The 25,455-nt window shown below is 41.0% G+C and overlaps 2 protein-coding genes across 3 annotated transcripts in view; one reads left to right on the top strand and one right to left on the bottom strand.

Moving 5' to 3' along the window:
- gramd2ab (GRAM domain containing 2Ab) overlaps positions 1-17,488 on the top strand; it is a 28,587-nt gene extending 11,099 nt beyond the window's left edge. The window contains exons 3-12 of the mRNA XM_084018413.1: positions 2,047-2,104; positions 3,715-3,787; positions 3,991-4,094; positions 5,408-5,506; positions 6,682-6,753; positions 6,826-6,885; positions 8,421-8,556; positions 8,628-8,721; positions 10,097-10,198; positions 15,238-17,488. Of these exons, the coding sequence (XP_083874539.1) occupies positions 2,047-2,104; positions 3,715-3,787; positions 3,991-4,094; positions 5,408-5,506; positions 6,682-6,753; positions 6,826-6,885; positions 8,421-8,556; positions 8,628-8,721; positions 10,097-10,198; positions 15,238-15,286 (847 nt within the window). The 3' untranslated portion in view covers positions 15,287-17,488. The remainder of the gene's footprint in view (positions 1-2,046; positions 2,105-3,714; positions 3,788-3,990; positions 4,095-5,407; positions 5,507-6,681; positions 6,754-6,825; positions 6,886-8,420; positions 8,557-8,627; positions 8,722-10,096; positions 10,199-15,237) is intronic.
- Positions 17,489-18,612: 1,124 nt separating this feature from the next.
- The window catches only part of prr5l (proline rich 5 like), a 30,161-nt gene continuing 23,318 nt past the window's right edge, over positions 18,613-25,455 (bottom strand). Inside the window, exons 6-9 of one of the 2 annotated variants that reach the window (XM_084016722.1) lie at positions 24,986-25,077; positions 23,933-24,070; positions 22,690-22,807; positions 18,613-19,613 (exon numbers count right to left, since the gene is read on the bottom strand). In XM_084016722.1, coding sequence (XP_083872848.1) covers positions 19,240-19,613; positions 22,690-22,807; positions 23,933-24,070; positions 24,986-25,077 — 722 coding nt within the window. In that variant the 3' untranslated portion in view covers positions 18,613-19,239. The remainder of the gene's footprint in view (positions 19,614-22,689; positions 22,808-23,932; positions 24,071-24,985; positions 25,078-25,455) is intronic. The other variant, XM_084016721.1, reaches the window with a different exon arrangement.

Consider the following 25,455-nt stretch of genomic DNA (forward strand, 5'->3'; position numbering starts at 1 on the left):
GAAGCAAAAAACCCGACAAAAATTGACGTTGCCTAGCCCAAGATCTGTACCTGCCTGGCAGCCTTCCAGACTCGCTCCAATGCTAACCCATTGGGGCACGTTATATCTGCTTTCCTGGGCCTAAGAAAACAATTCCAAGACCTATGCAACACAGGTTGGGTCCGTACGAGACACCACGGCGCTCGTTTAGCTCAAATAGTGTGGCAAAACGACATAAATATGTGTGTTTTAGCATGAAGTTACTCACCTCAAATCACCCCGTAGACATTAGCAGTAGATAGCCGAGCGCCTGTCGTCCCTCCCAGTCACGCAGAAACGAAAACGTTTTCCTCGTAGTTTTGATTTTGTATCCATAAAGAATTGATCAAGCAGTGCAGTCGTCCTGTCCGTAATAAATCCATGAAGCTGTTATGTCCATATGTATGACTATGTTACAACATAGCAAAGATAGCTTACAGCTAGTAACATGCCGGGCGCTCGTCCGTCCCAGTCACCGCAGAAACGAAGACGTTTTCCTCGTAGATTTTGTATCCATAAAGAAACGATCGAGCTGCGCAGTCGTCCTGTCCGTAATAAATCCATGAAGCTGTTATGTCCATATGTATGACTATGTTACAACATAGCAACGACTGCTTACAGCTAAACAGTAGCCTGGAGCCAAAACAATGCAAGTCTCGCGCAAGTTCCCGTCTGCCGTCCTCACTCTGGAGCTGTTTTCAAGCCAGTACAGTGAAAAAATCTTGGACAGTCGCGCGAGGGTCACTTTGATCTCACTCTATTGATGAGAGACTGCAGTCTGCACACGCGACACGCGACAGGCGACACGCGACTCCCACTCGTGCTGTCAACACAACTAGCCTACTGAGACTGCGCGAGATTTGTTGTCTTTGTAGCAGGTTCAACTGTCACAAAGGCTAAGCAATCTTACTATGTAGGCTAGCGCTAGTTACACTGTCATATGGACATGACGGCACTGCTCGATGGAAAGAAGTTTGTCACTGTATTGGCTTGAAAACAGCTCCAGAGTGAGGACGTCGGGAGACGGGAACTTGCGCGAGACTTGCATTGTTTTGGCTCCAAGCTACTGTTTAGCTGTAAGCAGTCGTTGCTATGTTGTAACATAGTCATACATATGGACATAACAGCTTCATGGATTTATTACGGACAGGACGACTGCACTGCTTGATCAATTCTTTATGGATACAAAATCAAAACTACGAGGAAAACGTTTTCGTTTCTGCGGTGACTGGGAGGGACGACAGGCGCGCGGCTATCTACTGCTAATGTCTACTCTACGGGGTGATTTTAGGTGAGTAACTTCATGCTAAAACACACACATTTATCGTTTTGCAACACTATTTGAGCTAAACGAGCGCCGTGGTGTCTCGTATGGACCTAACCTGTGTTGCATAGGTCTTGGAATTGTTTTCTGAGGCCCAGGAAAGCAGATATAACGTGCCCCAATGGGTTAGCATTGGAGCGAGTCTGGAAGGCTGCCAGGCAGGTACAGATCTCGGGCTAGGCAACGTCAATTTTTGTCGGGTTTTTTGCTTCTAATAAGTCGGGATGACCCTGAGGACAACGGAAATGGGGTCAAAAATGACCGGATTTCTCCTTTAAATTGGTGTCCTTGGTGGGCATTTTTCCAGTAATAGCAGCTCAGCGTGTTGCCATACTGCAAGAAGCATGTTTCTGAACACATCTCAGATTCTTATTTTTCTTTGTCTAGCACAGACATATTTACTCTGTTTTTCAATCCAATGTGTTTTTATCTACAAGGCAAACATCTCTTTATGGATGACCAGGATTTCTCTAAGGAGCCACTTCAAAGATACATTTCCATTCCTTTTTGTTACGAAATTCATTATTTTTCTTTATGAGTTCCCATTAAGGCTTTGCTTTGCTGCCGCAGTGACCCACTTCTCCACAGGAACCATTCTGTTCAGACTGAATCATGAGATGAGATAAGACAAGATGGGATGAAATGTGATATCATGAGATGTGATTTGATGAGATATCATGAGATGTGTTTGATGTGTCCTGCAGGCTACATCTGATCGACGACTTGTCTTACGAAGACGTGAAGAAGTGTTACAGAGGATCCGTGAGTTCTTCACTCAACACAAAGACTCAGCAAAATAATCTGAACTGACACGTCAACACAGCTGAGCTCTCAGCTCACCACACACACACACACACACACACACACACACACACACACAGCTGTGTAGTTGTTTTCAGAAGTCCAGATATGACGGCAGGCCAGCAGGAGTCCTTTCAAATCTTTTTTTAAGTCTCTGCAGAAGTTTCCGGGGTCTGTCTCATCTCCATGGGAACACTGTCAGGGGTGTGTGTGTGTGTGTGTGTGTGTGTGTGTGTGTGTGTGTGTGTTTCATCAGACAGAAAGGTAGACGAAACTCTTCCATCAGACATTTCAGTTCATATGTCATAAACATCAGACATGAGATACATATTTAAGGTTCATACAGAGGAACAGAGTTACTGCAGTTTTTGACACATTCTGCTCCAAACTCTGTTTATTATTTACTTACATGCAATAATCAGTTTGTTTTTAAACATAACACAGATAACATTCACAGGAGTCACAAGGAAGAAATGAAAATACACAAGTAAACAAGCACTGTATCAGTTCACGAAACAAAAATACAAAATTAGAATATAATTGATTTCAGAACAGATAACTAGACAATACTTCACTCACAAACATGTTTTACCAAATGAACACAACTGTCTATTATACTGGACTATGTTTTTGTCTTGTTCACTCATTTCTGTGTAAAATCTGATGTTTGTAACATTTTCGGTTACATAATTGAAACTATCCAGTGCAGCTTTTTATGGATTTATCTATGATATGAACCAGCAGAATCCAGAACCAGAAGAATCCTACACACCTTTGAAGACTTTTTTTGAAGCAAATAAAGTCTGCGTTATGTCATACCTGTTAAAAGGCTGAAAAGAAGTCTGGTTTTGTGATGCAATTTTTTTTTTTTGTTTAGCTTGACCCAAATGTTCAAGCCGTCTTCAGAAGCTTCAGGTGGAGCCGGCGTCGGGCCGCTGCTCTCTGTTGTTTCAGTCTTTGTTGCTTCAGACAGGAAGAGGAAGGCAGGAAGTCTCACAGAGAATAAAGACACACAGGTGTATTTAGATGATGTAACTTCAACCCACATTTCAGGAACCAAAACAATACTGAGGAAGAATATTCCAGAAAGTAGTGGTTTACGTTGTAGTCAGCAGTGGTGGAAGAAATCTTTCCTTTCCTTTTCTTAAAAGTACCAATACAACAATGTGAAAATGCTCTGTTGAGGAAAAAAAAATTACCAATTGGCCATATTGTGATATATAGTTTTAAAATAGGATTATATATACATAAAAATATATCATCTGCATAAAAGTGGACATTAAAGTCCTGATTAGTAAAAATGTTGTTATATACAGTAAACAGAAAAGGACCAAGAGCAGAGCCCTGTGGAACCCCATTACTGGATTCCCATCTCTTTGTGGATTACAACCATTACAACTTTCTGTTATATGGAACAGAATGTGCAGTACCATGGGCATAATCACTGAACAGTTCCAAATAACCACATACTTACCTGTACTTCAGATTTGATATTGTACATTTTTAATTACATAAACATAAAGAACTGAGTCCGTCTGTGATTAACTATGTTCCTCCTGCTGCCTTCACAGACTGTCAGTAAATACAACTCTCAGTACCACAAGCTGTTCCAGACGGTTCCTAAAGAAGAGATCCTGATGAAAGGTAAGGACTGTTGTTCATGATATTTGTTTCCAGCTGCTGATTAAAACATTTGATCAAAGATAGTCTCTCTCTTTGTATCTGATGCACCTGCTGACCACCTTCTTCTTCTTCTTCTTCTTCTTCTTCTTCTTCTTCTTCTTCTTCTTCTTCTTCTTCTTCTTCTTCTTCTTCTTCTTCTTCTTCTTCTTCTTCTTCTTCTTTAGTGTATTCATGTGCATTGTTGCGAGACATCCTGCTGCAGGGACGACTCTACATCTCCAGGAACTGGCTGTGTTTCTATGCAAACCTGTTTGGTAAAGACATCAAGGTGAGTGAAGGAGAACAACAAGAATGAAGGTAATATTCATGCATAGTAGACATTGACCTAACAACATAAAAAAAGTGGTATCTGTACATCTCTATTTGACGAGGCTTCATATTCTGGTGCATATACGCCTTCTGTCATTTATCTTTCCGTACCCACAACAATATACAGAGAAAATGGGCATTTTTCATATGGTGATTAATCGTGATTAATCCAAAACTAATCTGTGATTAATCTGATTAAAAGTGTTAATCGTTAGGCAGCCCTAATATATAATTTATTGTGATAGTGCTGTAGCTATTTTTCACATATAGATATGCGCCATCAGGCATCGGCAAAATCACAATTATATAAATATAATAATCTTAATGTTTAAGGCATTGAACTGTGTTTCAATGTTTGATGTATTACAGCTCATTATGGTAGCTTAATATAATTCAAATTGAAATCCTTAATTAAGAAACAGGAATGAGTCATTAGTCCCCTGTGAGTTGGTTCGGTGACCGTAGACAGATATTAGAAAGCTACATGCACATGTAAGCATCTCTCTTCACCATTTTTTCATGTATACATATTAAAACACACACAGACCCTTCAAGCCTCATTTTTGTGTCCAGTTTTAGGATTACAGCAGTAGATGAAAACACAGCTAGAGTTATTGATTTCAGTTGAAGCCTGGTTGGTGTCCTTAAAACGGCGTCACACTGTAGAACATTTGGAAAGCTAAAGGTTAACATACACAATCCCCATATGACTCCACTGAGACAACAAGTATTATGGTCTGAATGTATGCGGTCGAGACAGTGTTTATTCTGCTGGAGTCCAGGTGAAAGGTCACTTCACTGTCAGTACTTACTTTCATAAAACTCATGAAATATGATTTATCTGTTGTCATATCGATGTTTTCATATTACAACTAGTCTGTGCAGCAAACAGTGCAGCTGTGGAAGAAGTACTCGTTCAGTGTAGAAATACTCTGCATTCAGAATCTTACTATAGTAATAGTGCAAAAGTATCAGCATCAAAATATACTTAAAGTAAAAGTACTCACTATGCAGAATAATATATATGATATAATTGCATCATACCTTTGCCCAATGTCAGCTGGGATTTGTATATCAAGTCAAATGGGAATACTCAAAAGTACCTCAAAATGGTACCTAGACACAGTACTTCAGTGAATGTACTTAGTTACATCATGCCACTGCTGAACAGTAGGTTATGAGGTGCCTTGCTCCAGAGCTGCCCAGCAGCAGAAGAAACAGGAAGTGTTTGCTGTTACTTTCACAATAATAGTTTCTTCTCTCCGTGTGCAGGTGTGTATTCCAGTGGTGTCAGTGCGGCTGGTGAAGAAACACAAGACGGCCGGTCTGGTGCCAAATGGGCTGGCTATCACCATGGATACAGCACAGAAGGTACCAGACAGGATGTTGTCTCACCAGAGATACCACATCATTGCATTTTTCATGACTGTTTTCAACATACTGTACTGTCACTTCGTTTCGTAAGTAATATTGAAAGACAAATGTTCCACTTCCTGGTTGGCTTTGACTCGTGGTTAATCCCACAAAGTATAACAGTCCTCAGTTTACTGCCCAAAGTGTAAAAAAAGAAAAGACCACGTGAGTTAGAAAACAAAACAGCTGTATGAATGAAATTATAAAGTTAAAGGGTGGCGTTCTGCTTGTCTTTGTTACCAAACAAACGATTTAAATAACACACAAAATTACATTTAATACATTTCTCACCTTGAGACCAGGCAAAGAAATGACAAACCAGTCAGGAGAATGACGCCTAAAATGATTTAGAAATACATTAAGTCATTGAACAAAACATTTAAAAAAAATGACAACCGCCTGTAACCACATCCCAAACAACTAGCTAATTCAGGCAAGAAGAAATATTCAAAAAGACTGAAATATTTAATATTCAGCCTTTTTGATGGAACTAAATGAATTATTGTTTTTAAGACTTTTCATACTTACATGATTTTGTCAGACTCCTACTTAATCAGCTGCAGATGCATCTGCTTGATGTAATGTGAGGTAATGAGATGCCCGTGTTGGCCAATTAGCATGGATATGAACTGGTGTATAGCATGTGTTAGTACGTTAGCATGTTGGTCTGCTAATCTCTGGCACATGACGTAATCATGTTCACATGCGGCCGCTGACAGGATCATGTTCAGTTAATGCAGAGAGGAACTCGGCCATTAAACGTGCTCATATCAACTGAAAGTTCACGTTGACCTATTTGTCAGCAAAGTAAGTAAGGATTCATCCTCTGAGGACCTGATCCGGGACCCCGGTCCAGGATCACTCTATTCCCTGAAGCCACTGAGATGTTGCTTTAGCTGACCTGTTATCAGGGTTTATGCTAATAAATAACTTGTCTAATAGAAATCAAAAGTGTTTAGAGTTGCTCCAAAAAGCTGGACGTCGTGAACTTTAACCCTTTCAATGTGTTTTCACCTCAAAGTGACTTGTAAGATTGTTGTCCTAGATGTCACATCCACTTCCAAACAGACATCAGTAATCATATGAAGAAAGAGGTGAGTTTCTTTGTCCTGTAACCGTGTGTCTCTCTGCAGTACGTCTTTGTGTCCCTGCTGTCCAGAGACAGCGTCTACGACGTCCTCAGGAGGATCTGCACTCACCTGCAGGTTGGTGGACCAGACCGTCTGTAAGTCCTTTAGTACTACTACACTACTGACTGAGTGCTTCTGTGTTTGCAGGTGAACGGGAAGAGTCTGAGTCTGAAACAGTACCTGGAGGAGCCCATCTCTCTGTCCATGGTACTTTTACCTTCAGATCATACCACACATATCTCACATACATGCAAGCTGACTGGTCCTTTACCACAGTAAAAGTACTAATACCACAGTGTATAAATACTCCGACAGTAAAAGTACTAAAAATATTCTGCAACAGTGAAAGTAGTAATACCACACAATAAAAATACTCTTATATAATATCAATGCAAGACTTTGACATATTTAAACATCTTACCTCTAATGAAAGAAGCCAAAGTGTTTTAAAGGTTAAATATGGTCCAGCATCGATACAAGAGCTTTAATCAAAGTAAATAAAATCAAGTCCAACCAAATTAGGATGTAAATCAGTAAGTATTTCATCAAAGAATCAAGATATGTAATGCCAATTTCTCTAACTTGAAATGAGTTATTTTGTTTATTGGCATCTCATTTGATAGTTGATTAGTAGTTATATATGTGATTGTTTAAGGCAAATATTCATAAAATTTGATTGTTTCAGCCTCTAAAATGTGAAGATTTGCTGCTCATCTTTGGCATAAATGTTTTAAACTGAACATCTTTGAGTTTTCTAATATTAAGCAGAAAAAACTAGCAATTTGAAGAATTTCTATTAAGGAAATATCCTTTTCTATCTTTTTATTAATCTATTTTCCAATGTTTTTAGACAGAATGATCTATTAAAATGAATTAAAAAGTAATGAATTATTAAAAATAAAGTTGCAGTAAATTAGAGAAACACACCCTGTTGATGTGGAAAATACAAAACCCATCAGAATCAGAATGAGTCCTTCGTGTGATGCTGAACGTCAGATGTGAGTCACCAGTGAGTGAAAACGGGCTTAGCTGAATACCAGAAGCTGTTGTTTTGGTCCTGTGGTGACCCTCCGTGACCCCTTCATGCTCCCTGGATAAGAGGCTTTCCCCACGCTGCCTTCAGGTTCTCTCTGAAATACGGTAAAGTTGATTTGACCACGCATGACCAACTCGGAGGGCGGTGTTGATGTTCTCTGAGCCAGAAGCTGTTGAGGATGATTCTGCTTTCACTCCGTTTAAAGGTCTGGTGTAGTTCTACATTTGTATTATTATCATCTTTAAAAATCCCTGTTAACATTTTTTTCCTTATCCAATGCAGGGACCCTAAAAAAGACTCAGTAATCTCTAAAACAGCTTTTATCAAACAAACAGGAAGAAATAGTGACTTTGTTGGGGACTATTTTCAGCGGTGGATTAATCTACATCTACAGTGTGTATTAGGGGTCGACCCATACAATACAGATCATTACTAATATAGGAGACAAATGATCAAATAAATAAACACAATAGTTCCCTGAAGTGATATAAACTTAAAATAAATCAAAATAATGACCAGAGGAGTGACTGCAGCTGCATCCGAACCAAAGTAGCGCATTTTAAAATTAAAAAAAAATTATCTGCAAATCAGCCAATGAACTGATCGATACCGATGACGGTAAATTACTGAATATCGGTGCGGTGAACCGGTCGAGCCCTCGTGTGTACAGTGTGGTATTTATGAGATGTTGGCGTGTGTCTGTCAGGACGAGTATCCAGAGGTGTTGAAGTGGAGGCGGAAGCCCTCGCTCCCCGCCGTGTCCTCGTCCCTCCCCGACCTGCTGGGAAGCTCCTCCCCCAGCCTCGCCGCAGACACGGCGTTCAGCACGCACACGCTCACAGGTAGGCCCCGCCCACCACAGACCCTCAGAGAAGGTAACACAGATGAGACTGTTCACTGTGTCCGTTTGCAGACAGCAGTTTGGAAACAGAGAAGATCCTGCTGACAGAACCAGTACCTGAACTGGGCCACATGGAGTACCAACTGCTGAAGCTCTTCATCCTGCTGTGAGTACCAACAGAAGAGACAAGGAAGTACACAAAACACACACACAGAATACTCCAGAAACACGTTCCGAGAACGTCCCCAAACACCCCAAAGTGTTTTTTTTGTGTTATTATTATGATATATTGTCTAAAGCTTATGAATGAGTATTTTGTGATCAGGGGCACCATCAAAAAATACCTCAAATACACTTATTCATCATCACAAATACTTCCACTAAAAACACGGATACAAATGATAAAAAAAAATCCACAAAAAGGCCACAACAAATATTTACACAGCAGTGTGTAAATATTACGTATCAATCCGAGTAGTTTTGTTCAATGAAATCACAGGTGTATATTCCAGTTTGTCTTATTATGGCTATTGTTGGGGCTGCACGGTAGTGGGTAGCACTCTCGCCTCACAGCAAGAGGGTCCTGGGTTCGATTTCCTTCTGTGTGGAGTTTGCATGTTCTCCCCGTGTAAGCGTGGGTTCTCTCCGGGTTCTCCGGCTTCCTCCCACAGTCCAAAGACATGCAGGATGGGGATAGGTTCATTGGTGACTTTAAATTGCCCGTAGGTGTGAATGTGAGCGTGAATGGTTGTTTGTGATAGACTGGCGTCCTGTCCAGGGTGTACCCTGCCTTCGTCCCAATGACAGCTGGGATCGGCTCCAGCCCCCCCGTGACCCTAAATACAGGATAAGCGGTAGACAATGGATGGATGGATGGATGGCTATTGTTGGTCTGTGCTGCCACCTGCTGGTTGATTGTTGTTTCACATGGCCAAAAGCAATATAACTAATGCATAGCGTCTCAGCGGCCCCTGAACATGACGTGGGATGCATGCATTGTATTTAAACAATCCGCAGTCCATTTCAATACTTTCACTTTCAACAGAGCACATTCAACACACAACTTTTCTTTCTAAATATTATATATACAGTTTTTCATTGTTTTTGCATGATTTTTGTATTCGTTTGTTCGTTTGTCGACATTATATACTGCGCCTTCATGTTACTTTTTTCAACTTTTTTTTTTATGCTGTGCCTTTTTTTAGACATGCTACACTATGACCTTCTGTAAAATGTAGCAGGGTATGTCGAAAAAAAGTCAAAAAGGCATAGTATAATATTTTGACAAAAGTCATAGTTTGTCCAACAATGTCATAAAAACTTAATTTATAGTAGTTTTTATAGTAGTTTTTTATTCAGTCATAATAAATGTCATGACAATGTCACTGAAGTCATAAAACATGTACGTCAAAGACGTAGGTTTTCTAATTTCACTTAACCTCAGTCACAGAGTGTGATAGACAGAAGAAAAGGTTATACTGTAGTGTTTGATTGAAAGGTGCAAATGTGATTCATTCTTTCTCTACCTGTCTGTCTCTCAGGGTCTTCCTGTTGGTCCTGTCGTCCTGCTATCTGGCCTTCAGAGTGTGCCGTCTGGAGCAGCAGCTGAGCTTCCTGAGCAGCCAGTCGCCACTGAGAGAAAGGTACACACGTTTGTACTGACACCATTAAAACGTTGAACTATTCCTTTCAAAGGGAACATATAAGCCTGTACACATCCATCTGGCTATCTGGAGCCTACCAGGCCACAAATCAGACAAACCAGTCAGTTCGTTGGGGTGCAAAACCTGCAACTAGAATAGTATAAAGTCAAATATATGCTTGTAAAATCTGGAACACTACTCAGGTACTATATTTCCTTTCTATACTACTAATTTTGTAGTTTTTTTTACTCCACTCCTAGATACTACTTTGTGCTACATATATCTGATATGATGCAGTATCATACTAATAATCTAAGCTGTAGTATACCAAGTATTTAAAAAACATTCAAATGCTCTTACATTAATTTGTTAGTGATAAAATAGGATATCATTAGAGGTGTAACGATTCATTCGATTAATCAATGAATCGATTGTCAGTCCTATAGATTCTACTAAATCAATCTGCTACAATAAATAGAATGAATCGTTTTGGTTTCACCAATAATCGATATAAATGCATTTAATCGGATTAATCGTGATTCTTACTTATGATTAATGTTTTAATACGTTTAAGACACTCTCTCCCCTGCCAGCATGTAGTCTATTTAAAAATGTTAAAAATAACTGAGCATATTTTAATTACATTTTTGTATTCAGCATAAAATATTATGCAGGACTACTTTTTATAGAATAAATATGTTATCCTTCACCTTTCAGAAGAATACAGATTGTTTCACTTGTATTATTGCATGTTTATTTAATGAATATAGAATTTTGGTTACAAGTTACTGAATCGAATCGTTGTTTACAGAATCGAATCGAATCGTTACAAAAGAAAAAAATTGTCCTTGAATCGAATCGCTGTGAAGCCAAAAGATTCACACCCCTAGATATCATTCACTTTAATTGTAAAAAAAAATGTTGGGTAGTAATGGGTAGAACTGTCTCCTCACAGCGAGAGGGTCCCGGTAATCCTGGATCTGGTTCAGGTTCCTTCTGTGTGGAGTTTGTATGTTCTCCCCGTGTTAGTGTGGGTTCTGGATAGACTGGTTACCTGTCTGTCTCTACATGTCTCCCTGTGATAGACTGGTTACCTGTCTGTCTCTACATGTCGGCCCTGTGATAGACTGGTTACCTGTCTGTCTCTACATGTCGGCCCTGTGATAGACTGGTTACCTGTCTGTCTCTACATGTCGGCCCTGTGATAGACTGGTTACCTGTCTGTCTCTACATGTCTCCCTGTGATAGACTGGTTACCTGTCTGTCTCTACATGTCGGCCCTGTGATAGACTGGTTACCTGTCTGTCTCTACATGTCGGCCCTGTGATAGACTGGTTACCTGTCTGTCTCTACATGTCTCCCTGTGATAGACTGGTTACCTGTCTGTCTCTACATGTCAGCCCTGTGATAGACTGGTTACCTGTCTGTCTCTACATGTCTCCCTGTGATAGACTGGTTACCTGTCTGTCTCTACATGTCAGCCCTGTGATAGACTGGTTACCTGTCTGTCTCTACATGTCAGCCCTGTAATAGACTGGTTACCTGTCTGTCTCTACATGTCTCCCTGTGATAGACTGGTTACCTGTCTGTCTCTACATGTCGGCCCTGTGATAGACTGGTTACCTGTCTGTCTCTACATGTCGGCCCTGTGATAGACTGGTTACCTGTCTGTCTCTACATGTCAGCCCTGTGATAGACTGGTTACCTGTCTGTCTCTACATGTCAGCCCTGTGATAGACTGGTTACCTGTCTGTCTCTACATGTCAGCCCTGTGATAGACTGGTTACCTGTCTGTCTCTACATGTCTCCCTGTGATAGACTGGTTACCTGTCTGTCTCTACATGTCTCCCTGTGATAGACTGGTTACCTGTCTGTCTCTACATGTCTCCCTGTGATAGACTGGTTACCTGTCTGTCTCTACATGTCAGCCCTGTGATAGACTGGTTACCTGTCTGTCTCTACATGTCGGCCCTGTGATAGACTGGTTACCTGTCTGTCTCTACATGTCTCCCTGTGATAGACTGGTTACCTGTCTGTCTCTACATGTCGGCCCTGTGATAGACTGGTTACCTGTCTGTCTCTACATGTCTCCCTGTGATAGACTGGTTACCTGTCTGTCTCTACATGTCAGCCCTGTGATAGACTGGTTACCTGTCTGTCTCTACATGTCTCCCTGTGATAGACTGGTTACCTGTCTGTCTCTACATGTCGGCCCTGTGATAGACTGGTTACCTGTCTGTCTCTACATGTCTCCCTGTGATAGACTGGTTACCTGTCTGTCTCTACGTGTCAGCCCTGTGATAGACTGGTTACCTGTCTGTCTCTACATGTCGGCCCTGTGATAGACTGGTTACCTGTCTGTCTCTACATGTCGGCCCTGTGATAGACTGGTTACCTGTCTGTCTCTACATGTCTCCCTGTGATAGACTGGTTACCTGTCTGTCTCTACATGTCAGCCCTGTGATAGACTGGTTACCTGTCTGTCTCTACATGTCAGCCCTGTGATAGACTGGTTACCTGTCTGTCTCTACGTGTCGGCCCTGTGATAGACTGGTTACCTGTCTGTCTCTACATGTCAGCCCTGTGATAGACTGGTTACCTGTCTGTCTCTACATGTCTCCCTGTGATAGACTGGTTACCTGTCTGTCTCTACATGTCGGCCCTGTGATAGACTGGTTACCTGTCTGTCTCTACATGTCAGCCCTGTGATAGACTGGTTACCTGTCTGTCTCTACATGTCGGCCCTGTGATAGACTGGTTACCTGTCTGTCTCTACATGTCAGCCCTGTGATAGACTGGTTACCTGTCTGTCTCTACATGTCGGCCCTGTGATAGACTGGTTACCTGTCTGTCTCTACATGTCAGCCCTGTGATAGACTGGTTACCTGTCTGTCTCTACATGTCAGCCCTGTGATAGACTGGTTACCTGTCTGTCTCTACATGTCTCCCTGTGATAGACTGGTTACCTGTCTGTCTCTACATGTCAGCCCTGTGATAGACTGGTTACCTGTCTGTCTCTACATGTCTCCCTGTGATAGACTGGTTACCTGTCTGTCTCTACATGTCGGCCCTGTGATAGACTGGTTACCTGTCTGTCTCTACATGTCTCCCTGTGATAGACTGGTTACCTGTCTGTCTCTACGTGTCAGCCCTGTGATAGACTGGTTACCTGTCTGTCTCTACATGTCGGCCCTGTGATAGACTGGTTACCTGTCTGTGTCTACATGTCGGCCCTGTGATAGACTGGTTACCTGTCTGTCTCTACATGTCGCCCCTTTGATACTTCAACTTCAACTTTACTTTATTTATAGAGCACTTTTCATACATGAACATGTAACACAAAGTGCTTTACACACATAAAAAAAAAAGAAAATAGAAAAAACAACTACAAATAAAACCCCTCCCTCCCACCCTCCATACTACACACGCGCACACACACACACAAACATACACACACACCTGCACACTCTCACTACTGACAATAGGGAGACATGGCATGACACTGATGATTGAGGAAACGCTATCTTTGGGGCCATCCACACTGGGAGGAGTCGCAGGCTGTGCCACAGGGGCACCAGTGCCCAGGCCCCCCGACCCCGACAGACAACAGTCAGCCGAGCCGAAGGGACCCAGGGACAGCACCCCCAGCAGCAGCCCAGACACAGCTCCCAGTGTGGAAGACCCCCCTGAGGAAACACTGGAGTTAAAGCTAAAAACTAAAAGCATAAGATAGGATTAAAAAACCATGAAAAAATAAGTAAATAGAGTGACCAGCTTAAAAGGATAAAAATATATAAGATAATAAAATAAAACAATACCAATGATAAGTAAAACAACTAAAATTATTTAAGATCAATATCATCTTAAAAACAAGATAGAAGCAAAAATATAAAAGGAGATAGAATCACATAAGAACGTAAGAAGAATTTAAAATACTAGTTAAAAGCCTGATTAAAAAGGTGTGTCTTTAACCTTCCTTTAAAAATATCAACTGTCTCTGCGGTCCTGAGGCTCTCTGGCAGGCTGTTCCACAGGTGGGGGCCATAGTAGCTAAATGCCGCCTCACCATGGGTTTTAGTTCTGGGTTTTGGTATGGATAAAAGGCCGGTGCTGGAGGACCTCAGGGTCCGCGAGGGTTGATATGGTAAAGCAGGTCAGCTAAATAAGAGGGCGCAAGGCCGTTAAGACATTTAAAAACTAGTAAAAGAACCTTCAAATCGATCCTGAAGCGTACAGGGAGCCAATGCAGCGATGCTAAAACTGGTGTATTGTGCTCCCGCCCTCTGGTCCTCGTCAGCACGCGTGCGGCTGAGTTCTGTAATAATTGGATATTTAAAATACTCTTTTTGAGAAGACCAGAAAGCAGGGCATTACAATAATCTAAACGACAGGAGATAAAAGCATGCATCAGCACCTCCGTACTGGCCTGAGAGAGAAACGGGCGGACTCTGGCTATGTTCTTAAGATGATAAAAATCTATTTTCGTCATATTTTTGATATGTGGAATAAAATTCAGCTCAGAGTCAAAAATCACGCCCAGATTTTTTACTGACTGTGCTGGTTTAAGATCTTGTAGTTTTGGTAAAAGTTTCTCTCTCTGGCCTTCAGGACCTATAACTAAAACCTCAGTCTTGTACTGGTTGAGCTGTAGGAAATTCTCTGCCATCCATGACTTAATGTCTAAAATACAGTTAAAAAGGGCATCAATTGGCCCTGTGTCATCAGGAGACACAGCGATGTACAGTTGTGTATCATCAGCGTAGCTATGGAAGCTGATGCCGTGCCTCCTGATGACATCCCCAAGAGGAAGCATGTACAGATTATAAAGAAGTGGACCTAAAATTGACCCTTGGGGAACCCCACATCCAATTTCATGGGTTCCTGAGGAACATGTATCCATACTTACATAAAAGCATCGGTCTGTGAGATAAGAACAAAACCAGTTAAGAACAGTACCAGAGATGCCCACCAGGTGTCTGAGCCCTGACCTTTTTAAACCACATATCAAAGATGAAAATGTGATTCCATGTTTTTTCCAGGTGTGGAGAGGTGCCCTGCTGGCTGGCCAATCAGAGGACAGGAACCTGACACTGAAGCCAATTGAAGAAGTAGAAGAAGAAACCTGCACTTAGACTTCCCATAAGGGGGCGGCGGTGAGCGGAGACAGATGACTGTTGCAGCCGTCAGCAGCTGAACTCTGACCCCACCGCGACCTGGTTACCATAGAGACGTCACGGTAGTCAACAGTAGGCTGACCTTTGAGGACGCGGCGATGGAGAGGTCACGTGGAGGTCAAGAGACCTGAGGGACGAGGACGTGCTGTAACATATCAGATGTAGATTATAAATGTGAAGCAGACTGAAACAGTGTGTGTGTGTGTGTGTGTGTGTGTGTGTGTGTGTGTGTGTGTGTGTGTGTGTGTGTGTGTGTGTGTGTGTGTGTGTGTGTGTGTGTGTGTGTGTACATAGACTTTATGACGTGAGGTGTCAAACGAGGCAGCCAGCTAACACAGTGCTTTAGTGAGCTGCAGCACATCAACACACAACACCTCAGTTGAAAACGATATCTACGCAGCAGACGGTGATGCATTCTTATTGAAGCGTTTGTTACATTTTTGTGACCTTTTACTTGCCTCAATAATGCTCATTGTGTTTTCAGCACTATTCCACCAGGGGGCGTTTAACTTTTTTGTGAAATTGATATATTCAGGGTTCCTATGCTCAGTCAAATTACATAATCCTAAATCAAATTCAAGCAATTTTCCAGCACTTTACAGCTGTGGTAAATGCCATATTTATATACTGTACATACATGACATAATAATAACAACACACAAGAGGCACATATTGGGGCTACGTGAGTAGAGGATGTGCAGTAAGGGATTGTCATCGGCAGCGTATTAACCCGATGGCAGACACAATCATTGGTGTTCTAGTTTAGGAGTGAAGGCTGCAGTGCAACAAATGTAGAACAAACAAGCCTGTCGGCAGGCGGAGTTATCCATTAAATGCAGCGTGAGGTTGCACTGAACACCTACGTCACGTTGTGTGCTCTCCTATGTGAGTCTCGTTGGCGTGCATTGAATGTTTCGGTCGGATAGTCAGTGGCTGAATAGTTTGAAACCTCGTAAAGAGGGGCTAAGCCCCGCCCCTTCCGGTGGACCGCCATGGGACCATTCAAAATAAATATGAACGCTTGTCAACAGCGAGAGACGAATAATTTGATGACCCATTATAGTTCAGGTTGAACATAATTATTCGTACTGTTCATATTTAAGTGTTTTCTTTAAATGATCTCCTGAATGTTACTGAACACAGGTTTAAGTTCTGACCACCAGTTTAAATTATTTCAGCTTTGTTTCTGAGATTTTTTTTCTTCTGAAAACCACAATACCCATGAGCCTCAGCTGCTGTGGAAGAGAAGCCAGTCAGATGTGTGCATTCATTTAAATTCATTTAAATTGCAGATTGATGTAAAATCTGTTTTTAGCTCACCATAACAGGATTTCAAGCTCTGTGATTGGCTATTTGATGTTGAAATGCACCATGGGAGTTGTATTTGACTTTGTCTCCTTGGGTTTTTATGTCCACCGGCTTCTTGTAGCTCTGACTTTCTGTCAAAGAAGCAGACATTTTCTAACAGCTGTTCATCTGGTCAGAGCTTTAATCTGGATGATTGTTATATTATTTCTGTCTGTTTCTATTCAACATTTAGGATATTTTTATCTGATGGTAACAAAACTCAGCATCATTAAATGATCCAGGAGACATTTAAGTTAGCTCTACCTGCAGCTCTACATCACTGAGCTGTTCTGGTTTGTGTTTCCTGACATTTTCATTCAGATCTCAACTGACTGTTGGTTTTTACAATTATTCATAATAAATCAGAGAGAAAATAATTGAAGTTTATAAATAGAGTCCAATTGCTGCCTTAAACAATGTAGCCTCTGATATTGTTTTTTATATAATGTTTCATGTGGAGAAGCCATTTCCTCCTAGAGAAATCCTTCTGCATATTTCAGATGATTTTGTTTTGGGAAAAAAAAGAAGAAAAAAAACATATTTGCATTGCCAAATCTGTGATGTGATGTGTTTGCATGAGGAGTATCTTGATAACTTACCAGAGCTGGACTTTATGTTAACACACAAGGTGGGTTGATAATAACATTTAAAGTTAATATTTGTGTGGCAGGATGATAAAAGACGTGATGCTGTTTGGATGTTCGTGAAGAAGGTTTCAGCTCATATTGTAGTTCTGGCAGTAACACAAAACTACCAATAAACACATTTTCATCTCCGACGTGTCTTTAATTACAGCAGCAAGACATCGATAAGGGATTAAGTTGTTGTTCTAAATTAGTCACTGAAAATGTCACTCCAACAGGAGGCACTAGTGCATTAGTTGGGGACTATTTTCAGCGGCGGATTAATCCACATTTGGAGCTCTGGTGAGTAGCAGGAAGGTTTTTATGGATCGAGTCAAAATAAACAACAGTGTGTGATAAAGAAAGAGACTTTTAAAAGGCCTCAATGTGAAGGATTCAATCTGTCAATATCTGACCTGCAAATACTGAGATATTGGGTTAGCAGTCACAAAGTACTCAAGGACTGTACATTGGAAATTTCTACACATATGAAGAGTTTATAAAACCTGATGTTTGTAATAAATTAAACACAGATTAAACAGCTGAAACAAATAGTCCATTCTTCAATTAATTAATTAGTGGATTGACAGAAAATGAATGTAAAACTATATCATCTGATGATAGAAAGTATAAGAACAGTCACAGTTTAATACCTTGACTACATTTGACTTTGAGTATTTTTACAGTGCAGTATTGGTACTTTTACTGAAATGTCAACGCATGTTGTATTTATTTATCGGGTGGTATTAGTGTTTTTACTGCAGTAGGAAATTCAAAATACTTCAAGGGTTGAAAGCAACACATTGATCAATATAATAAAAAAGTGGGTAAAATAATTGAGCCATCAAACTAATTCATTCTTACTAACTAAATGTAACTAATTGAAGTTTTTTAAGGTTTGAACGATTAATAAAATGTATGTTGTTGTCATGAAACCAACAGGAGACTTCAGAGACGACGTAGCTTGTTTTCTCATCGACCAGAACTGGAAGGGAAAAGTAGAGAAAAGCGTTTCCCATTGAACTGTGACGAGTTTCTTTACCGTCTGTCTGCTAGCTGCTGATCTGGAAACCAGAACCTGCTGCTGTGGACCAGAGAAGTGGAGAAGCAGCACAGTAATACAGAGGTCAAAGGTCACTTCACTGATCAATCTCTGTTTTCTCTTCGGGATTAATACATTTCCTATCTTTATGAATAATATGTATATATTTATACTATTTGTATATTCCAGAAGAATCAAATGGAATCCATCTTGATTATTCTGAAGGTTTATCTCTCGGACTTTGGTTCAGTTAAAAGGTCGATCTTCTATAAGACATCAGTTCTAACAAACACATCTCTGCTGTTTACGTGACTGAAGAAGAAGAAAACAGTTTCTTCTGAAATGAATTCAACTTTATTATATTATATTATATTAACAGTCCTAAAAGACATATTTACAGTCTGTTCTGTCCACAGGATTCATCCAAACCTGAAGACACAGAGTCTGATCCTGGATCAGTGCTGCTGTCAGAAAACTAACTAAAGGTCACGGGTTCAGATGGTCCTCCCAGTCACACCCTGAGCCAGAGCTGCTCCTCCTGTGGGAACTGTGGGACAAACCACTTCCACTGTCCTCCGACCTGTTAAAGTACTTCCTGTCTCTTTATGCTTTTCCTCCCATGTTGTTTGCTTCCTGTCCTTTCATTTACTGTCCATTTATATTGTTTCCTGTCTTCTGCCTCGTATTCCTGTTTCCTTTCCTGTCTGGTTATTTTCTGTTATTTCATCTGTGTCTTATCCCATCTTGTCCCATCATGTCTCTTGTCATGTTCTGGCTGTATTGATTCCCATAATGTCCTTGTATTTGCCGTCTCCATCCCCTTGTTTCCGTCTGGTATCGTCCCTCTTGTCCTCGCTAGCTGTGAGGAGGACAGACAACTCCTCCCCTCGGAGACTCCACCATGTCCGGTTGGCTGGAGAATGTCCTGGGAGTCATCGGCCCGCCCCCCACCAAAAACCTCACACCTTCCTCACTTCCCAACCCGTTGTCCTTGTCCTTTGCCTTCCCAGCATGCATCCTGCCAGACACCGACAGCAGCCGGACATCGGAGTGCGCGTTTGCCACCGTGTGGCGCCGCACGCCGCCGGACTTCTCCAGGTAGGCCTCGCCCTCCTGCTCCACCAGCGGAGCCAGCGACGAGGAGTCGGAGGAGTTGTGATGCTGAGTGACGGTGATCTCTGGCTGGAACTGGTCGCCGAGCAACAAGCCAGGCGACCGCATATGGGGCTCTGGATGGGAGGACAGGGAACGGTTGTGAGGGAACAGACACGCCAACTCACGGTCAACTTTTTATAAAATCAAACTCTAGTAGAGATCCAAAAGTTAGAGATGGAGAAGAGACCTAAGCTTGTGTAAGGCACAAAACATTTCCATATGTCCAAGTCTAGTCCGACACAAAGGAGGGAAAAAAACCCAGACCACATTTCTAAGATGAGACCAAGATAACCATCTGTACTTGTGTCCCACTTCAGCACGTAGACCGTGAAGGATGTGTCTTCCAAAGGATGCAAAGGTGGACCCTAGGGGTCTCCAATCTTTGTTGCTCCCATCGCCCAGCAACCAGCTGACAAGAAAGAGCATGAGGCATGGAGCAAGAAGGCCACATTTCTGGGCTGCATTTGAAGGAGTCTTTGAGATGAAGCCTCTAGTGTGTGTTATTCCATGCCTTTTATTTGTGCCTCTTTATTAGGCATCAGCTTCATGTTTACACCTAATGGTTGTAAAAACAGACTTGAATTGTTTCTTTTTAATATTTAATCCTATTTTTAAGGTAATATTGATGTATAACTTTAAACACGATAAAATGTTGACTCTTTCATTGTAATAAAGGTATTAACGTGTGTGTGTGTGTGTGTGTGTGTGTGTGTGTGTGTGTGTTCCTGCTGGTTTGTCAGGATTAACTCCGGTGTAATAAAGTCCAATGTCAGCATTATATAACTCTACAGTCTTGCTAAAGTGGCCTCTTGCAGGAACACCTCACTGCTGGACTGTTTCAAGTCCTAGCTGGGATTAACCCAATAATCTCATCCGCCGTGGTGAAGTGGTGAGTTTACAGCTCTGATCGACCTTGTTGAAGCAAAAAGCTGCTTCACCAACTGAACACAGACGCAGGAAAACAGCAGATTTCTGTTAGCATCTGTTAGCCACCAAAACCGCTAAACGTCAACGAAACAAAAGAGAAGGATGTTTAGTTGTTTAGTTAATTCATGTTGTCAACATTGTTATGGTTTTATATTTGCATTACGTTTGGGAAGACATGATCTTAAACGGTTTCTCACAAGTATTTGATTACTTTTGGAACTTTTGGAAGTACATTCGAGTTCTTTCAAAAGTTTTAAAACCCAAACCAGTCATATGGGTTTATGTGTTTAAAGTAGGGCTGTCAATCGATTAAAACTTTGAATCAGAATAATCACAGATTAGTTGTGGATTCATCACGATTAATCACCATTTGTAAATGTTTATGAAAAATCCCATTTTCTCTGTATATTGTTGTGGGAACGATAAATGACAAAAGGTGCATATGAACCAAAATATGAAATATGATACCACTTTATATCAGACTGAGTACAAATATTTAAATTTCAGTACTTGCCAAAACAGAGTACTGCTACTTAATAATACCATTACAATTCTAACAATAACTTTGAAAACATTCAACTTTGTGTTTTCCTGATTTAAACAGAGCGTTTGCAATAGAGATATTAATAATTAACTGTTTAACCTGCTGTCAGTTAGACAGTGTACTGATCGTTCTATTGTCTTCTTTAATAATTTGTGCATTAACTCAAAGAAATGAACCGATGTGCGTTAACACGTTTAACACGTTAACTTTGACAGCCCCAGTTTAAAGTGTTTCAACTTAAAGGTGCAGCATTTCAACAGAATATGTACTGTCTTGTAAATGTGTTTTCATTTTCTCAACAGAGCTGGTATCGTTTCCTGTCCGGGAATACAGATGTAAATGAGCTCATAGTAACTCTGTGCTGTCGGAACCTGAGTTGTATTTATGTACTTGTTTATTTGACAAACACCTGTAAAAACCTCACTTCTTGTCCTGATTAGTGCAGATATGATTCATTGATTGGTCGAGGGTTTCCGGCTGTTGGTCAGACATTTTTGAGATTAAGCAATGAATTGACAATGATAACAAAACAGTTATATGTCCAATCAGAGCATTTATTTTTTTATTTTAATTAGCTGACTACCTATCAGGAAGCAGCATTCATTTCAACACACATTTGTGGACAACGAACACTCAATAAAGCAGGGCTTCTAAATCTCTTGTTCGTATTTACAAGTTGTCAGAGCTGCTTTGAGTTAAATCTGTGCTTCAGCTCTTTTATTATGTCCTTTAATTAATCATGAATGTCATTTTGTCTCCTTCAGCTCTGCAGGTGTGTTTTCGTAGTTATAACACACCTACACACCTGTGGTTTTAGCACAAAAGAGCTCTGACTGAACCTGACTGTGTGTTTGTGAAACATTGGTTGACAAACGGCCAGACGGCAGGAATGAAACCACAGCAGCAGATTAAGCAGCTCAGCTCCCTGCTGAGAGGATTTAAACAACGTATTACTACAGAGCCACACCCCCTGACCTCTGACCCTTGACCTCTGGAGTAGTGGACCAGGTGGAAAAGGCCAGTTCTGAAAAGTTCAAGCTCAAGTGCCTTAAACTTGCATTCTCTCTGCTGGCCATCAGGGGGCGTCTCCTCTCTGATTGTATAGAAGTCTATGAGAAAATGACTCTCCTTCTCTCTTGATGTATTATCTCAGTAAACATTGTAAACATGAGTTTATGTCTCAATCTCTAGTTTCAAGTCTTCTTCAATCCAGCATGATGTTCATTTAGAACATTATGGTCCATTTAGAGTCTAACAGACCAGAAAGCAGGGGATGCTTTAGGGGGCGGGGCTACCTGCTGATTGACAGGTTGTTACCACGCTAAGTTAACTTTATTAGCAGCTTCACACCAGAATCCACAAGGATGCAGATCAGTAAAGTCGCTGCTCTACCACTTGTGTTCATCAGATCCACCTGTTGCTCATTTGCAGTCCAAATATGGTCACTTCTGTTCACTGGTTGCGAAAAATGAAAGGTGGCAAAGAACAAAATGCTGAACTTGAGGCTTCTAAACTGTAGTCCCCAAATCAATGGGTGACGTCACCATGACTACTAAATAATGAGAATATTTAGATAAATGAACACATCAGGGACAGATTCAGCTGCTAAGTGAAAAAAGAATACTTTGGGCTACCGTTTAATTCCCAGTATTGACTGAGCAGTGATGGTTTGTACTCACCTAGCAGGAGGTGGTTTTTGTTGTGCAAAACGTTGCTAAGATACGGAGACACGACGACCTCCACCAGACGCTCCAGCTGGTAATACTCCAAACTGGGAGGACCAGACTCGTGGATACCCTGACAGAGAGAGTACATCAGCACAAAGTCACTATTTGTTTCATGCATTATGACTTTATTATTGAAGACAGTCGTGTGAAAAGAAAGAAAATGAGGTGGAGCTGCAATAGATAAGATAAATAGTATCAGTATTACAGCAGCAAAGGTGATAGTGCAACTAAACAGTTAAGATGTAATAAATAACTAAACCGTAAAAAACAAAATAGAAAAATATCAGACTCAACAACAAAGACAAGGTGACAAATGTACGACAAAGAACTTAAATTAAAGACGCATTACAGTGGGAAAGCTTGACGTGAGCCGCTGCTGCTGTAACAAGCTTCTTCATTCTGTCAAGGGAACAATTAGATTATACCTTTTGCTTCTTCAGGTTTTAGTCGTTTACACAGCGGCGGCGTGACGATGTAAAGACACAGATTGTGAAATGCTCGTTAAGATAATGTCTAGGGCTTTTATTGTGAAAGGTATGTAGAGAAGGAGTACTTCTCGGGATTGGTTAATGCCTTTATTTGTGGTGTGAATGTACAGAAACACCACATGAAATACCTGCATGAAATATTCACTTTCTTTGTGAAGGTATTCACTTTGATAGAATATGTTGACGAACAAATTAATCGTGCAAAAAAAGGGTCAGGACTGATAATTGAAGGCTATGTCTGTGCCTTTTTATTTTCAGATTTTTGTCCATATTTCTATCCATAATATACTTAATTCGTTCATTGATTAGGTAACAATCGGTCTCTAAATGACAGTGCCACCAAATCAAGGACATTTATAATTCATTTAACACATTTCAGTCACAATTTAAAGTGAAAATCATAAACATAAAAAGAAAGAAATCAGATAATTAATTACAGAACGAATACGTTTAACAGATTAAAATCTTTGAACACAACATGATTTACAGTTTACAGACACACTTCCTGCTTTAACATTGACCTTCTGTACTCACTGAGACTTCCTGTTCAATGATGTCAAAATAAAACGGATTAGATAATCTGGTCTGACTGCTCGTATCGTTCTGGTTTTGTTGTGGCGACATCGGCACGTTCTCGAATCCTATTAAATTAACTTGATAAGTACAAATGAGTGTGTGTGTGTGTGTGTGTGTGTGTGTGTGTTCACCTGCAGCACCAGTAGCATCTGTGTGACAGCTGGAGGGACAGAGGATGCAGTTCCCAGAGTTTCCTCCAGGTGAAGCTTCAACAGCACCAGGTCTCTGAAGGCTAACAGGGACATCTGCCTCACTGTGAGCTCCTGACCCTGAACACACACCACACACACACACACACACACACACACACACACACACACACACACACACACACACACACACACACACACACACACACACACACACACACACACACACACACACACACACACACACACACACACACACACAGTGTGTGAGTGTCACAGAGACAATGGATCATGTCATTCAGGGGCCCACATTTTCAGAAAGCTAACGACCGACTCAACTCTACTTGTGTGGTGTGGGTACAGTTTCTGACATACACTCCAGATATTACACATATTTTACTTCCAATCATAGGATAATAAAGATCTCTGCGAATTACCATGGGCCCCTGGCTATGTTGTATAATGGGGACAAAATATGAGGTATACTGAAATAATATTGTAATTTAAAAAAATAATTCTACATCACATAAACCTTTGGATGAAGTCAAGAAACAACCACCTGCACTAGTCTTGATCAGTTAGATTGAGTACTATGAAACCCAAGTATGCATCAAGAATGGTATAATCCCAGAAAGAGAAAGCGTGCACGTAACCATAGCAACTCCTGCATGATGTAAGCGGAGAAAAAGGATAAGCATGTATGGGAATTAATTAAACTATAATATAGTTGTGTATACTTCTCACGTTCACCCTGCTGGTCATCACTTGATGCTGCACGATGATGTCTGGTGGTGTCATACTGACTGAACGGTGATCCACGTTATCAGTTCAAATGACTTATTTTTTGCAAAATGTCCATTATTGGTGGGATTCATTTTCATTCAGGATCTAAATTTTATTCATTTGTAAACAGAACTGATCCGCTGGCTGTGTGTGTGTGTGTGTGTGTGTGCGTGCGTGTGCGTGTGTGTGTGTGTGTGTGTGTGTGTGTGCGTGCGTGTGCGTGTGTGTGTGCGTGTGTGTGTGTGTGTGTACCTGGACTGGGTAGAAGATGGCCTGAAGGGTCGGGAGGATCTCCGTGAAGAATCGGTCCCACATGTCTGCGAGGATCACAAGCTGCTCGTCGCCTTCGGGGGGACACACACATACAGCTGGTTACCATGGAAACATATCACAAACACAACTGCATGTCCAGCAGCATCCCAAGGAGGAAATTATCTTGTTAAAACGTAATGTGCTTGTTGCTCTGCTGTCTGTAAACACAATGTTACTCTGAACCTTTAAAAAGCAACACAATACAACAAGGAATCATAAGAAGTACTGCTGCTGAGACTGTGGCCTTCTGCTGAATTTAATAAACCATTTTCTGACATCTGATCATGGGTCTTCATAGACATGAAGTCAGCTCTTTATTAAAAGGAATAATCTGATAAAGCAGACAACGCATTTGATCACCATTCAAAGATTGACGATGAATGAATGAATGAAAAAGCAAAACACCCTAA

Source organism: Eutrigla gurnardus (genome assembly GCF_963514095.1).
Source record: "Eutrigla gurnardus genome assembly, chromosome: 9".
In the NCBI taxonomy this organism is placed as follows: domain Eukaryota; kingdom Metazoa; phylum Chordata; class Actinopteri; order Perciformes; family Triglidae; genus Eutrigla; species Eutrigla gurnardus.